The sequence below is a fragment of the Lynx canadensis genome, chromosome X (genome assembly GCF_007474595.2).
Source record: "Lynx canadensis isolate LIC74 chromosome X, mLynCan4.pri.v2, whole genome shotgun sequence".
NCBI classification, from domain to species: Eukaryota; Metazoa; Chordata; class Mammalia; order Carnivora; family Felidae; genus Lynx; species Lynx canadensis.
In genome coordinates, this window is record NC_044321.2 from 36,171,609 (window position 1) to 36,188,713 (window position 17,105).

The window sequence follows — 17,105 nt, forward strand, 5'->3', positions numbered from 1 at the left end:
AATGGCTCAAATGGACATAATTGTTATCATCATGATTAGCATGTACTGAGGGCTTATTATGTGCCAGGCAGTGTTCTAGTTCTTTACAAGTTTGGTGGGGTTTTTTTTTAGTGCTTTACATGTTTATGTTACGTATTCTTCACAACAAAGTAGGAGGAATATATCATTATTATCCTATTATAGAGTTGGGGAAAAGGTGATGCATTATACCAGATGAAGATTAATTAGTATGAATTGGGCCTCTTAGTTTTCTTAATCTGCATACTATACAACATTTGTAAATTAAGTTCAAGATCACAGTTGTTATTATAATGAAAATTCATGTTTGCATGTGAGGCACTTCTAAAATCAATGTGTTGGTATCCTGTACTTACAAAATTTATTTTTGAATTTAAATGTAGAATTTTAGTCAGTCCTGTCAAAATTTCACCTTATTATCTGTGAAGTTCCTAAGGAATGAACACAAACACTTTAAAATTTATTTTCTATATTAATGACTAAAAATAGCAAGAGTTCCACTGGAGAGCAAAATTATATTTTTCTCGAGTACACATACAACACCTGATGTCAAAATATCTACAATTTGTATATCTGCTAGATTCTGTATGCTAAAACATCTTGGGAATGATTTTATTATCTTTAGGGACTTAATCTCCTTTTCCTGCACTTAGCCAGAGCAGGTTCACCAATACAGAAGACATAAGAATTTATTGAATAATTAACTAGCAGAGAGAAGCATAAAACTGCCATTTTATAACAAGCAATGGAATCTTGTAATGGATTGCTGTTACTGTTTGTGGAAGATGTGGTGAATATGTATATGTGTACCCATATTACAGAATATTACTTGGCCATAAAAAAGAATGAAATCTTGCCATTCACAACATGGATGGACCTACTGGGTATTACCCTAAGTTAATGAAGTCAGACAGAGAAAGGCAAATACCACATGATTTCACTTATATGTAGGATCTAAAAGGCAAAAACAGGTGCACCTGGCTGGCTCAGTCAGTAGAGCATGTGATTTTCAACCTCAAGGTCATGAGTTCAGGCCCCACGCTGGGCATGGAGCATACTTAAAAAAATAAAAATAAAATAAAAGACAAAACAAATGAACAAACAACACTAGTAACAGACTCATAAATACAGAGGACAAACTGGTAGCTGTCACAGGAGAGGGTTGTGGGAGGACAGGTAAAATATGTAAAGGGGATTAAGAAGTACAGACCTTCAGTTATAAAATAAATAAGTTATGGGGATGAAAAGTACAGCACAGGGAATATAGTCAGTAATATTATAATTACTTTGTACGGTGACAGATGGTAACTACACTTATTGTAATGAGCACTGCACGATGGATAGAATTGTCGAATCACTACATTGTATACCTAAAACTAATACAACATGTGTCTGCTAAACTTCAATTTAAAAAATTGTAAAAAAAAAAAAATGAAAAAAACCCTGTGTTCTGCCTGGTGATGTTTAATCAACATATACTGAAAAGCAAACATCAAAATGGGCTTTGCATTATTTTTTGAGTAAAAGCTGTTTCTGCATTTCGATAGAGTAGAGGGGAGAGGAGAAAGCAAACCCAAGGTCTTTAACACAAGAGAAAGAACCCAAACAAAAAGGAGCTACATAATATAGAGAGACAATGAGTTTGGAGTCAGAGTTTTTTTTTTTATTTATTTATCTGTTTTGAGAGAGAGAAAGAGAACATGAGCAGGGGAGGGGCAGAGGGAGAGAGAATCCTAAGCAGGCTCCATGTGGTCAGCGCAGAGCCCAACACAGGGCTCGATCTCACAAATCGTGAGATCATGACCTGAGTCAAAATCAAGAGTTGGATTCTTAACCAACTGAGCCACCCAGGTGCCCCTGGAGTCAGAAAGGCTTCTGTTCAAATTCTGGGTCATTTATATATTGGCTGTATGACCTTACATTCTCTCAGTTGTTTCTTTTTGAAAACTAATCTTACAGGATTCTTACAAAGATTAAACAAGATGCTGTATAGGCACATGATTGGTTTTAATAATCCTTTTTATTAGTCAACATGTACAAACCTCTGATGTAAAGTAATTTGGGAGTGCTGTAAGTGTGTATGTGTGTGTGTGTCAATAGCTTACTAAATAAGCTGGGTTGTTTTCTAACTGAAAGTATGTTCCTATTGCAGAAGAAAAAGGTAAAAATAAAACATAGTAAAAATTTCAGGGTATGAAACCTGTGACCCATTTGTAATGGTCTTTATTCACAGCTTCCAAAAAGGGTGAACCAAGTGACAACATTTTTTTTTTCTATTGGGCTATTTTTTTTTAATGTTTATTTATTTTTGAGAGCAAGACAGAGCACAAGCGGGAGAGGGGCAGAGAGAGGGAGACACAGAATCTGAAATAGGTTCCAGGCTCTGAGCTGTCAGCACAGAGCCCGGTGCAGGGCTTGAACCCATGAACCGTGAGATCATGACCCGAGCTGAAGTCGGATGCTTAACTGACTGAACCACCCAGGTGCTCCCCAACTGCATTTTGCTTAAAATAAAATTGCTTAACATTTTAGGTATATGTAACAGAACATATTTCCACTGTTATTTAAAAAAAAAAAAAAAGGTCTTTACACCCTTTGTAGTCTCTGCAGATGGTAGAACAGAAATTGCTCCTTTGGCTAACGCCAAATGTGAGAGAAAGCCCAGGGAAAGTGGCTTAAAAGACACATGGCATCCCTGGATTCTAGAGCAAGAAATGGGCATTGGTGTTGATTTTTAAAGAATTCCCTATTCAACAGAATAAACACTTCTTCTTCCAAGGTTTAATTCTTTACAGTTCTTGGTAACAAGGCTTTCCCTTTTGAATCACTGAGAAGACTCTGAAAGCTGGAGAAAAGGCCGACTGGGGAGGGATCCCAGGACCTGAGGGGTGACCTTTGGTGAGATCACTGGCTTTTTTCTTTTTTTTTTTGTCTCTTAACATATCCTCACCTGGGTATGTGCGCAGCCACAACCTGGAAACTCCAAGGACAAGGAACACACAAAAAATGAACACTAAGAAAATCTGACTCTCTTTAGCCAAGGGCTGAGAAGAGGTTTTTTGCTCTGGAGGACAGAATCCTTTTGACTGCACCCACCCTACTCCCAGGGAACAGCATGTAAGCCGACCTGTTTCCCCCCCCCCCCCACCAGCCCTTCCGGACCCAAGCAACAGCAAAGAGTTGGTGCCCCACTCCCTAGAGAGTAGGGGCAGTATCACAAAGAGAAGAGAGCTGGGGAAGGGGCTCTTTAAATCTACGTATGAAGTCTTTGGCACATCACCAATAAACTCAGGTATAAAACCGACCAGGATCAACACAGCAAAGAGCTTTGAGACTAAACTGTGGTTTAGTCTCCCAGGTTTCGAATGAGCCTCTAAGCAGCGCACAAGTGGGGCAGACCAGATGAGTAGTGCAAAGGCTTTGAAAATGAAATTGGTGTTTCAGCTACAGCCCTAAAAGTGGGCCAGGATGTGTGTTCTGAATTTAATCAGGTTAGCTGCCTACTAAAATAGAAGATTTAAATAAGAGTCTCATAATACTAAAAATGTCTAGCATACTATCTAAAATTACTCTTCATACCAAGAATCATAAAAAAATCTCAACCAAAGTGAGAAAAGACAACCAACAGATACCAACATAGATATGGCACAGATATTAGAATCATCCAACTGGGATTTTTAAGCAGGTGCTATAAAAATGTTCCTAAGGGCACCTGGGTGGCTCAGTCCGTTAAGCATCCAACTCTTGATCTCAGCTCAGGTCATGATCAGGGTTTGTAAGATGGAGCCCTACATCCGGCTTTGCACTGACGGTGCAGAGCCTGCTTGAGATTCTCTCTGCACCTCCCCTGCTCACACATGCACAGGCACGTGCTCACGCTCTTGCTCTCAAAATAAATAAAAATTTCAAAAGAATTTTAAGATAAAAATGTTCCTAAAAGCAATTGCAAATGGTTAAAAAATGCTGACATTACCAAGTGCTGACAAGGATATAGAGCAACTGGTTCTCTCATACTCTGCTGGTGGGAGAGTAAAATCATACAGGTATTCTGGAAAATGATTTGGCAGTTTTTAGAAAGTTGAACATATACTTGCCATAGGACTTAGCAATCCCACTCACAGGTTTTTACTTTGGAGATGTTCATAGATGTATATAGATGTTCACAGCAGCTTTACTTGTATTAGCCCCAAACTGGAAACAACCCAAATGCCCTTCAAAAGGTGAATGGACAGGGGTGCCTGGGTGGCTCAGTCAGTTAAGCATCAGACTTTGGCTCAGATGGTGATCTTGTGGTTCACGGGTTCAAGCTCTGCTTTGGGCTCTGCACTGACAGCTGGGAGCCTGGAGTCTGCTTTGGATTCTGTGTCTCCCTCTCTCTCTGTCCCTCCCCCTACTCGTGTGTTCTCTCTCTCTCTTTCTAAAATAAAACATTAAAAAATTTTTTGAAAAGGTGAATGGATAAAGAAGTGTTGTACATTCATACATTGGAGTATTATTCAGTAATAAAAAGGAATGAACTATTGACACGCATAACAACTTGGATGGATCCCAAGGACATTATGCTAAAAACACCTAATCTGTGAAGTAATAATAAATATATACATTGGTCTCTGACCCTGGTTCCTAACACAGAGCCCTAAAACCCTTCTAAGTAGGGGTGCTAAGAGAATCTTTTGTTCTAACATTTTGTCTTTGACCCCAGCTTCTGAGGCAGAGCTCCTAAAACACTTGTGATTTCGTAAGTGATAAGAGCACTGGGAGCATTTTTTGTCCTCATATTTGGTCTTTGACTCTGGTTCCAGACAGAGTTCCTAAATCCCATGGCATTTCCTGGGTGACAGAAGTGTCTTTGTTTTTTTTTTTTATTTTTTTTTTTATATATATATATATTTTTATATATATATATATTTTTTTATTTTTTTTCAACGTTTATTTATTTTTGGGACAGAGAGAGACAGAGCATGAACGGGGGAGGGGCAGAGAGAGAGGGAGACACAGAATCGGAAACAGGCTCCAGGCTCCGAGCCATCAGCCCAGAGCCCGACGCGGGGCTCGAACTCACGGACCGCGAGATCGTGACCTGGCTGAAGTCGGACGCTTAACCGACTGCGCCACCCAGGCGCCCCAGAAGTGTCTTTGTTTTAATGAGGTGACTCTTAGTGGGTTCCTGGATGGGGGCTGGTCACCAGAAAGAACAAGTTATGAATAAAAGCTTGGGATTTTCAGTCCCATCTCCCATTTTGTTGAGAATGGAGAGGGGCTGGAAACAGAGTTAATGATCAATGCATGCCTACATGATAAAACCTTTCATAAAATTTCCAAAAGTATGGGGTTTGGAGAGCTTCTGGGTTGATGAACATACGTACATGCCAGAAGCGTGGTCTACCCCACCTTCTGTGGGAACAGAAACTTCTGCACTTGGGATCCTTCCAGATCTTGCTCTATGTATCTTTTCATCTGTATCCTTTACCATATTCTTTAGCATATAATAAACAGGTAAATGTAAGTGTTTCCCTCAGTTCTGTGAGCTGTTCCAGCAAATAATCAAATCCAAAGTTGGGAGTGGGTGGGTTATAGGAACCTCCAATTTGTAGTCAAGTCAGACAGAGGTTGTGGGTAACCTGGGGACCCACTCCTTGTGATTGGCAACAGAAGTGGGGGAGAGTCTCATGGGACCGAGCCTTTAACCTGTGGGATCTGCATGGACTTCAGTTAGTGTCAGAACTGAATTAAAATGTAGGACACCCAGGTAGTGTCAGAGAACTGCCTGGTGTGGGGAAAACACCCAGGCACACCTGGCATCAGAAGTGCTGTCGAGTGTTGTAGTTGCTTGAGAAGAAGAGAGAAACACACAGCAGATGTGAGTTTCTCTTAAATGGTTTAAATATTGTATAATCCCATTTATTTAATAATCTCAAAAGGACAAAAATGATAGTGATGGACAATGGATCGATATTTACCAGGGGTTCCGGGTAGGGAGAGCATGTGATCATTAAGGGGTGACAGACCACTTCTATATCCCGATTATGGTCATACTTATATACTTCCATATGATAAAATTTCACAGAAACACACACACAAATGCATATAAAAACTGGTGGAAATCGAGTAAGGCCTTCAGTTTAAGTGTTCCAATGCCATTTTCCTAGTTCTGGTTATATAAGGTGTTATCACCAGGAGGAAGAATGGCAAAGTGCACGTGGGAATTCTGTACTGTTTTTAACCACTTCTTTTTAAAAAAAAAAAAAAAATTTTTTAAGATTTTAAGATTTTATTTTTAAGTAATCTGTACACCCAGTATGGGGCTTGAACTCACAACCCTGAGGTCAAGCGCTGCACATCTACCGACTGAGCCAGCCAGGCGTCCCTGTTTTTGCCACTTCTTTGTGAGTCTGAAATTATTTCAACATGAAAGGTTTATAAGGAATCATTTCCACTCTACATGGTTAACCTTCCTGTGGGCTTCCTAATTCTAAATACCTCGAATCACTCACTGAGCTTCATCAGTTTTCCTTCCTTAAAATCTCTCAGTCTGAGTATTTCTTTCCCACTCCCACCTTTACTCCCTGGGTCCAGACCCCTGTCACTCCTGTCACAGCACAGCTTCTACGGGCTCTCTTTGCCTCTAGCTCTTGTATTCTGACAGACAACGCTTGTACATCCAGTGTCCAAAGGAATTCTACGAGCATGCTGCTTGCACTGTGTCATCACTCAAAAGCTTGCAGGAGCTTTTTTACCATCTACACCCTAATATCCAAAGTACTTAAGGGGCACCTGGGTGGCTCAGTCGGTTGAGCATCCAACTTTGGCTTAGGTCATGATCTCTCAGTTTGTGGGTTTGAGCCCCATGTCCGGCTCTCTGCTGTCAGTGCAGAGTCTGCTTTGGATCCTCTGTCCTCCTCTCTCTCTGCCCCTCCCCTGCTTTCTCTCTCTCTCAAAAATAAACATTAAAAAAATAAAAAACCGGGGCGCCTGGGTAGGTCACTTGGTTAAGCATCTGACTTCGGCTCAGGTTATGATCTCACGGTTTGTGGGTTCGAGCCCCATGTTGGGCTCTGTGCTGACAGCTCAGAGTCTGGAGCTTGCTTTGGATTCTGTGTGTGTCTCTCTCTCTGCCCCTCCCCCACTCACACCCTGTCTTTCTCTCTCTCTCTCAAAAATAAATAAATTTTTAATAAATTTAAAAAATTTTTAATAAAAATTTTGTTAATAAAAAAAAGTCAAAAAACAAAATAAAAACCAAAACAAAGTACTTAATTTGGCAATTCTAGATCATACGTATTCTCCCCTCAAACCAGAATTTCTGGTCTACCACTGTGCAATCCTTCAAATGGCTGATGTTTGTATTATACTAGTTTGCTTCCTGCCCCCCACTCCCACAGGGCCTGAACACTTTGTGATGCTTCGCCTGTGCTCTCCTGGACTTCCCACATGGAGGCCAGGGCCCCCTTCAGGCACACTAACACGTGCAGTCCTCTCTGGAGTTTCAGACAGTGATCTCTCTTGTACCTCACTGGTCTCCCTGAGCCCACACTTCTGTACTCCTGTGAGGCTTCTCCATTGTGGCTTCTTTGAGCTTATCTTTCCAGGTGTTTATGTTATATCAGTATAATCTGAAAATCCATTTTGCAGCCTGACCCTGCCGCCTTTCTCTCTCTGGTGTTTTTCCAAAATTCAAATGGACTAGCCTTCTAGAAATACCCTTTTCATGTTTTATTACAGTCAATATACTTTAGGGTCTACATATTAAGGTTACAAAGGGTGTGAAAAGAGCTCAGCCATCTACAAGGAAAGTACAATTTTAGTTGGTCTTACTTTTGCTGGAATGAATATTCACAGCAAACATCACTAATTTAGATAAAGGCATTAAACATACTATATTTTAACAATCATTAAGATATTTGCATATTACTTAGACTATTTCCTCAAAGTCTTTTTTTATATGAAATGATTGAATAGGACATTTTCTTCTTGTGGTTTTACCAAAGAAATCTTTTTCTTTTTTTTTTTTTTTTTGACACAAAGTCATGGTATTATGACTTTGGGCACTCTTCATTATAAGTATTTTCATCATCTTATTTCTTCAATTTGCAGTTACACAGGAGTTTTTCATAACATGAACTATAGTTTAAATTTAGTGTTTTACTAAATCAACACGAATTACATCCACAGTAATGATTTACAAGTATACATGGATATATATTTAAATATAAGAAGCCTGTACACATCAGCCAGATAACATTCTCATGGAATTATTCCATCTTCAGATAAAACATAAGGCGTCAAGGTAAACTAGTTCAGACATGGCACATGATTCTGAGCTCAAACAGCCTTTTGGAACTTTTTCATTTAAGTTACTGACATTTTTGTGTCTATTGTCTCTCTGGTGTCGGAAATCTACTACGTATTCAGATTATTTAGAACAAGAAGTATATTCACTGCAGGGATGAGGGTTTCTAAAAATAAATGTTAGTAGTCAAGGTAAGTATGATAATGAAAGCTAACTTTTCTAAAGGATCTAAAAATGACTCATATGGCTACCATTTTCATTGTTCTTTGGCATTTAAACTAGCTTCTAGTGAACAAATGATCCCCATTATGGAGAAACTGAGAAAGGTAAAGGAGAAACAGGAGTCCTCCTCCCCCCACCACACTGGTCATTTCTGGGGGGAAAAATACTAAGAATGTATCTAAAAACTGTTTACCTACTCTCTTCTGGGGGAAATCAGGAATAACCAGAACTGAATGTTTCAAGTCAAGAATAACTAGAACTGCATATCAGAGGGTTGAATGTGGATTTGATAATATTCTTAAGGAGACTCAAGATCCACTGGAATCTCAAAATTGTTTTCTAATATCATCATTCCGTGTCGTTGCCACTAAGATCCATCATTAATCTACACTTTAATATCTTATTGCTTCTCTCTGGAGAAGTAGCATGGTATCATATAATGAACATTCCTTCGTTCATTCATTAAATCATAACTAATATTTATTGAGCACTTAGTCTATGCCAGACACTTAGTAGAATGCTGGACAGAAGTGAACTAACAACTCCAAATTCCCACTCTGCTGCAGCTTGTAGTTTATAGGGGGTAAATAGACTACAAACAAAATATAGGTGTGTCTTATGGGGACGAATGCTATGGGGAACACTAAGGCAGGGAAGGAGGGGCAGGGAATACTGGCGGCAGGGGGCGTTCTTCTCCGTAATTTTAGATTGAGTGAAGGGGAAAGATCTTACTAAGAAGCTGATAGCTAAGCCAAGACTTGAAGGTGGTAAAGGAAGAAACCATGACTATGTCTGGGGAAGAGCGTTCCACGGAAAGAACACAACTAACATAGAGGCACTGAAGCCAGGATGTGCCTGCTGCCTGAGGAACCACAGTGAGGCCAATATGCAGGGAACAGAGTAAGAGGAGAGCAGTAGGGGGTGAAGTAAGAGGTGTCAGGAAGCGAGAGTGTACCCTGGATTAAGAAAGAATCCCTCCGGCGAGAGGCCTGGTTTCAAGGTATGAATTCTGGACTCACCAGGGTACAAAGGGCATTTAAAGGCCATTAAACCAGATGAGGTCTCCAAGGGCCTGAGTGGAGACAGAGAAAAAGAGGAGCAAGGATGGAGGCCTGCGGCACCCTAATGTGAAGAGGTGCATGTGGGGAGATGAGGAGGAATCAGCATGATCTGAGAAGGCACAGCCAGAAAGGGAGAAGGGAAACCAGGAGAGCTAGGAGGCCTGAGGCCAAGGGAAGACAGCATTTCAGGACGGGTGTCAAATGGTACTGAGACGCCAAAAGGGAGAAGGCCTGAGATTTGACTTTAGCAATGTGAAGGTCATTACTGACTTGACAAGTGTGGTAGTGGAAGCTGGAGGTGGTTGTAGGGTCGGGAGGTGTGCGTGTGTGTATGTGTGTAATAAAAATAGACTGTAGTATATTAGGTTCAACAGAGACAGAAAAGCGATGATGCAGGAAAGGGGATATTGCTGGAGTGATGTCCTTGAGTAAGTGAAAAAGAGAGGACCTTGCACACAAAGTAAAGCATGGTTTGGTAGGCTCAGTTAAAATCCTGGTTCAACCACTGACAACTTCTGTGACTTGGGGCAAGATTCTCAACCTCTCTGAGCCTTTGTTTTCTCACCTGTACGGTGAGAACTTCCTGGAATTACCGAACCATATAATGTCTTAATTAAATAGTGCTTTGCGTCGAAGTCCCAAGTTACAAGTTTCCTTAATATGCATCTGTGAGATAGGATAGAGAAAGAATTGAAAAAAATCGAGCTTTTTCCGGGGCACCTGGGTGGCTTGGTTGGCGAAGTGTCTGACTCAGGTCATGATCTCACTGTTCCTGAGATCGAACCCCGCATCAGGCTCTACGTTGACAGTGGGGAATCTGCTTAGGATTCTCTCTCTCAAAATAAATAAATAAATAAAATTCTAAAAGCAAGTATTTTCCGAAAACAGTCAATCCATATCTAGTATCTCTTGAAGTAAAAGTAATGTTATGAACCACATGGTTACGCCCAAGATTGTAACTTTTGGTCATAAACACAGTACTACTTTACTTGTTCGTGCTGCACATCTTTGGAACCTGTGTTGGTGGACAACCAACAGGCCTTTCTCCCTGGTACATTCTGCCTAAATCTGCTTCTAATCCCGCTGATAGCGGAATGTCACTAGAATGGTATATTCCTCTAGTCAGATATTTACAGAGGTTGTGCAGGAACAGCAAACAAGATGAATAAAAGTCAAAGAATAAAAAAAAAAAAGACTCAGAACAAAGATGCGAAGAGTTGCCCTGAGGAGCAATATACTCCTCTTGCTGGAAGGGTTCAGACAAAGTGTAGATGGCCACCTATGGGCTCAGGTACCTTAAGCCATGGGTGATTCAGTGCTTCATAAACGGTGATCCTTTCAGCTGGATCCAGCATCAGCATGCGACGGACTAGGTCTTTGGCACTTTCAGAGATATGGCTCCACTGCCTTGGATTCATCTGAAGAGAAGGAAAGGAAAATTGCATAGTTACTGCCCAGGGAGAAGTTAACATTCACCATTGATGTAACATTCCTACACTGTTTCAATGTGAATACAATTCTCAAAGAACAGAAATCTGATTCTATAGGTTTGCTTTCTAAGGAAGAGGACAAAGGCAAGTCTTTGGTGGCTGTTGCTACGTATATGAGGTTTCGTATCAATAAGCATCCCTTACATATGTTCTTGATGTCACAGAAGTTATAATATTTTTAATAGTTGAAGAATAGAATGCTCACAACTTCAGTTTCTACCTTAGCTGAAGAGACTAGATACTTTGATCTAGAAAGGATTAAAATTTTTAGGTTAAAAATTTCAAAGAAATTTTTAAAACCTTCTCTCTTGAAAAACTGGAATCCACAGTAATTGTGAAGTTATGCAAAGTTCCTACTAGGATATTTTGGTCACTATATATCAATTTCAGTATTTTAGAAAACATATACTGCTACCATCGGCCCTAGAGAATAACCCATTCACTTGTACATTGTCTTCAGTGAAGTTACTTTTGCCCCTCTTGTAGAAAGATGAGACAACTCAGCCACAAGGTCAATTGACTAAAGTCAAACAAATGGATAAAAACTATGAGTTGATCAAAGGATACAAGGCTTGTGAGAAAGTGGATCTGTGAGGAAAAGAGCAAGGTGGCTCCAGGGGAAAAAGAGTATTTCCGAGACCAGGAAGAAGAAAAAGGGAAGGGACGCTTAGGGCTTGCCGCTGGGAAGGTAAGTGGGGACAGGTGGGGAGAGGCCAGTGGGGCCTCATTCCTTATTTAGTATCAAGAAGCCAACTGGCCGGGTGAGTTTGCATAAGATGCCTGGTGCCAGGAGCTAGCAATACCATGGGTTGAATGAGAGGAGACCTAGGTCACCTTCTAAGGGAGAAAGATGGAGAATAAAGTCCCTAACAATTTAAAGCCAAACGAAATCACGACTTGCATCACAGTTCACAGGAATCACTACAGTGTGGCCAAGGGTTAGCATTTGACACTGAAATTCGCTCTGGCTACTAGGAGGTTCCATACTGGTGGACGGGGAGTGAAAGATGTTCCTTGTTCTTTTTCTAACAGGCAGAATTCCAAACAAGAGTCACTTCTGCTTGTCAGATCTCTTAACTAAAGTGACTGCCTTACTGTTGCCATCCTACTGAAATTGTCATCAATTGGTCAGTTTGAAATAATGTAGGTGATTGCATGAGGCTTAGCCTTGTTCCCTCTTCCCCATCCTGGAGCAGATGTGCTCTTTAAGGTTGGAATGATTTATCCTCAGGGAAAGGGGTTGAGAAGTTATCTGCAACTGGCAGTAAGATTTCTCAAGTGAGTAGAGGTTGAGAAGTAGATGCTCCCCCATCCTGTTTCTGAGGGAGTCCAATCCAGGGTTTCCCTCTTTCTGTGGCTGAGAAGAGTAGCTGAAATTAATCTGGGAGGTTGAGTTTATAAGGGGAACAAAACAGGGCTACAGAACAGTCTCGCTTATTTGAAAACTAAAGCCATGGACGCCTCGACCAGCTGTGGACGTACCGACTGGCTACCCATGATGATAGACAGTGACACACTGCATCTTTTCATACTTTGGGAAACATATTTTTGTCTTTTAGAAAAAAGTTAATTGAAATTAAATGTTAGCATATATCCCAGTTAAGTGGTATTCTCAGCTATCTACCTTAAAAGATCAAGTAAGCTAGCAAATGAGAAAAGTTCAACTAAAATCGCTTAAGGCCAGTAGCAGTTTATAAACTATAACAGTTTTTAAAAGAGGCCATCAAAATTTTCTTGAAAAACACCCCTATAGATCAAGGATTTTGTTCATAGTTCTTCTGTTAAGAACCACCAGGGTGATGAAACTCTTTTTGAGGTTTGCTTCAAAATAATCGGCTAGTATGTGGAATACAGATCAAACCAGATTGGCTATATGTTGCTAAGTGGTGAAGCTGGGGGTTCACTGTACTCTTATCGCTACTACTTTTGTTTGAAATTTTCAATAAAAAAATGTAAAAATAAATGCTGACAGAATCACAGCACAGTATGTATGTGTATACATACATATACATATATACATATGAAAGGCCCACCAGCTTTATCATTGATGGTAGAGATGGATCTCTACTTCAAACCAAGCTGCTGAAAATGTGGGGCTTTTGTATTTAAAAAAAAAAAAGGCATGAATATAAGTGAGAGGTGAGGTTAGCCAAGTAAAAGAGTAAATAAGTTATTAACATCAAAGCTTCAAACCTCCAGGTACAGAAACTATGATATAGCTGTCACGCCCATCTGACTTACTATAGTACTAAGAATGGAGGTTTTAAAATAATTTAATTTTTGGCCTGTGTGCAGAGCCCACATTTCTTACAAAGAAACAAAAAAACTATTCAGTGCTTTAAAAATAGAGGAAATCAAATACCAGAGGCTGCTGGAATGAAGCACATTGCCTTGGAAACCAGGAAGTTAGCAACTAAACTAGCACAAAGGAAGAATTCTATTATTAGCAAATGCTTATAACTCCAAAAGGCAGGTGGGAGATTTTATTATACGGTATCTACGTCATAAGTCACTGTGAGGATAAAATGAGTTAAATATGAGTGCTTAGCAACAGTTCCAGGCACATACTAAGTGCTATGTGTGAGTTAGCTATCATTACTTCTAGTATTAGTATTATGATGCTGATGCATTGCTAATTGTGTTTATTTTCATATGTTAAGTACCTGTGGTTTCACTTGGCAAAATTCAATGAGAAAGCCAGGGCCATGCATTCCTGACAGCCACTCACAATTTCCAGGGATTGGAGGAGGATGATTACTTACAAGCAGTTCCCTGAGACATTTAGTTACCTTGGAAGGACTGATTTTATTCCCCAGTGGCCAACTGACTCTAAGAGAAGCAGAACAAAACCTATACTTAAAACATCTTTCTCTGTTAACGGAGTTTTGGCATAGACCTTAATCCAAATAAAACAAGAGGCAAACCTGCATGCCCTTATAGGCTGATGATACACGAGGCTAAAAATTAAAAGCATAACTCATTTGCACCTCTACAGGCTTCACTTACGGTTTAAAAGGACAAGGCTGTGGGCTCGCTGCTGTCAGCACAGAGCCCGCTTCAAATCCTCTGCCCCCCCCCCCCCCGCTTGCGCGCATGCTCTCTCAAAAGTAAAATATGAAAAAAAGAAAAAAAGGACAAGGCTGCCACTCTGAAGCTACTTTGCCTTTCATTTCTTTTGTCCCCCATTTCCTGGAAGTCCTTTATAAAACTCTAACATTACTGAGGCAATGAAAAGAAAACAGGTCTCACAGTTTTGGAGTCTGGCACTACACAAACCCGTGTGTTTGGTCTTATGTTACCAGGCATGGCTGAAAATGAAACAGTGCTTCTGTTGAATAGAAAGTACAGGTTTCAGTAGTATGGGGCGGAAAAAGAACCCCAACATAAGCCACCCTGATCTGGTATCCAGACACACACTCCCCCATGTTTCCCATACACAGCATCTGACTCTGTCAGCCACACATGATGGTAGAGGGCAAATGGATGGAAGAGCTGGGACAGCGAGACCAACCTTTAGCTTATGAATTTTCAAGTGTTCCTTAGCTCTTTTTGCTATAGCCACTCACAATGTCAGTGATGAATTTTTTTAATTTTTTAATAATGCAAGTAATAACATGCTATTCACAAGACTGGGAACAATGTATGTGGTTTCTAATCCACAGGAGTCTAAGAAGAATATGAATGTTTAAGTCCCACCAAAATGGCTCTAAATTATGTTATGAGATGCAGCTGTGATAGTGGCATTTTGGTTTCTCCTGGGATGTAAATGACAAGGGTTTCAGCAGTGCTACTTGACTACATAACGTGGAACAAGATGTGTGGTAAAGCAAAACAAATAAAGGCTCATATGAAATATAAAATATAGAATTGCTAACTCACTGGGATGAAATTTCCACTTTCACTAAAAGTTGAGCAAAAAGCTTTAAAAATGAAGCCCTTTCCCCAAATTATGGAAAGAAGGGCCAAATGAGTTTATTTTCTAAGATTAGCCTGAATAGGCGGTCTGGTCACCCCAGGAAGAATGGGTACTTTTGAAATCTGGGCTCACGTGTGTCACAAACATCTCACCTGAGGTAAAATAAAAAGGTCAAATTCTATCACAGTAAATTCCAAGGGTCATTCCAAATTCTTTCCCCGAACTAGAATTTTATTTGAAATAAGTAGGGCACTAACCAAACAATTTCTCTGACCTAGCTAAATGGGCAGTTTTGCTAGAATGGATTTGTGAGAAAAGCATTGGTTTTCTGAATCTGAGGGCCCAAGACTCCTAAACTGTTGATTTGCACATACAGGATTCTGTATCAAAGAGGACTAAGGTCCCTGTTTTCTAGCCTAAACATGGGGTTGGGTTCCAAACATGTGGGATAGACTTCAGGTGCAGCACCAAGGAGAGGGGAATGGAGGGGCAAGGCCGTGGTTGTTTTGAAGCCAGTCTCCTCCTCCCTTCTGCCTAGACGACAGTGCAGCTGATAGTGATTCAGAAATTTACTTGAGGCCTATATTACCTGACAAGGCAAGTGGATCAATGATGTCAGCAAAGAACTGTTCTCTGACTGGGTAACTACGTGACAATCAGGAAGTCCAAAGGCAGATAGCAACTTCACATTTTTCGGAATAATTTAATTTCAATATAAAAATAAAACATTCATAATATATTACCTTATATTTTCCTTTAATAATGCCTTCAAACAATCTTTCCTTGGTTCCATAAAAAGGCAAGCAACCACTTAGCAGGATAAAAAGGATCACGCCACAACCCCAGACATCTACAGGTTTTCCATAAGGCTCTCTTTTGACAACTTCTGGGGCCATAAAATGAGGTGTTCCAACGCGTCCTACGTTTCAAACAACAACAAGGAAGAATGTTTACATAAAACGGGCTTTAACTGAAAATAGAACAATAACAGTTTCAAGGAAAAGTTTTAACAATATAAATATTCTCTTACCACCTCCACCTCCATAAAATCAAGGGGCAAAAAAGGCAGAAGGAAAATCATTATTTAATCACCTCTTGAAAATACGAGCCCAGGACAGGTACTTTGTCTTTTTTGTTGTTGTTTATTTTTTTACTTTTATTAAATTTTTTTTTGATGCTTTTTTATTTTTGAGAGGGAGGGACAGAGAGAGAGAGAGAGAGAGAGAGAGAGAGAGAGAGAGAGTCAGACAGACACAGACTCCAAAGCAGGCTCCAGGCTCCGAGCTGTCAGCACAGAGCCCAGCACGGGGCTCGAACCCACGAACTGTGGGTCAGATCATGACCTGAGCCGAAGTCGGACGCTTAACCAACTGAGCCACCCAGGTGCCCTTTTTTTTGTTTTTTAAAAAAAGATTTTATTTTTAAGTAATCTCTACACCTAGCGTGGGACTTGAAATCACAACCCCAAGATCAAGAGCCACATGCTCAGGGGCACCTGGGTGGCTCAGTTGGTTAAGTGACCTATTCTTGATTTCGGCTCAGGGCATGATCTCACGGTTCGTGGAATGGAGCCCTACACGGCCTCCATCTTCTTTAAAGAGTTTTCTCTCCAACCCCCATCAAAACTAGCTTTTAGGAAGGAATCTGATAGCAGTTACTTGTACACTAGTAATCATCTTTTAACTCAGTATTCCTACATGAGTCTTTTCTTCTACTGCAGAATGAAAAGCTGTGCCCTGTAGGGAAATTACTGTGGGAGGGGAAGTGCCCACCAGCCTTGGCAACTCTTCTTGCATGCAGGCCCGGCCTCCGCCTTCTTTCCTTCCTCCTTTCCCTGCCCCTTCTCTCTTATCATATCGAGTCCAAGATAATTTTTTAGTTTCAACACCGCGTGACACTTTATCTAGAGCTGAGAACTGTGGTTTAAAGAAATAATAATAAAAAAAGGACCTTTGCTGTGGGTCATTATGGTTCCCCTTCTTCCCACATAATGGAAGAGGTTAACTTCGGGGTTCAGAGAATGAAAATATTCTCACTTAAAATGTGCAGTAGACCAGTGGAAACTATACTAGTTGGAAGGGAAGATTTTTATTCCATATTGCCTCATT

The 17,105-nt window shown here is 40.4% G+C and overlaps 1 protein-coding gene across 6 annotated transcripts in view; it reads right to left on the reverse strand.

Moving 5' to 3' along the window:
• The window catches only part of CASK (calcium/calmodulin dependent serine protein kinase), a 230,704-nt gene that overhangs the window by 114,437 nt on the left and 99,162 nt on the right, over nucleotides 1-17,105 (reverse strand). For all 6 annotated transcript variants that reach the window (XM_032592039.1, XM_030305111.1, XM_030305114.1 and 3 more), the window contains exons 5-6: nucleotides 15,741-15,916; nucleotides 10,887-11,009 (exon numbers count right to left, since the gene is read on the reverse strand). In XM_032592039.1, coding sequence (XP_032447930.1) covers nucleotides 10,887-11,009; nucleotides 15,741-15,916 — 299 coding nt within the window. The remainder of the gene's footprint in view (nucleotides 1-10,886; nucleotides 11,010-15,740; nucleotides 15,917-17,105) is intronic.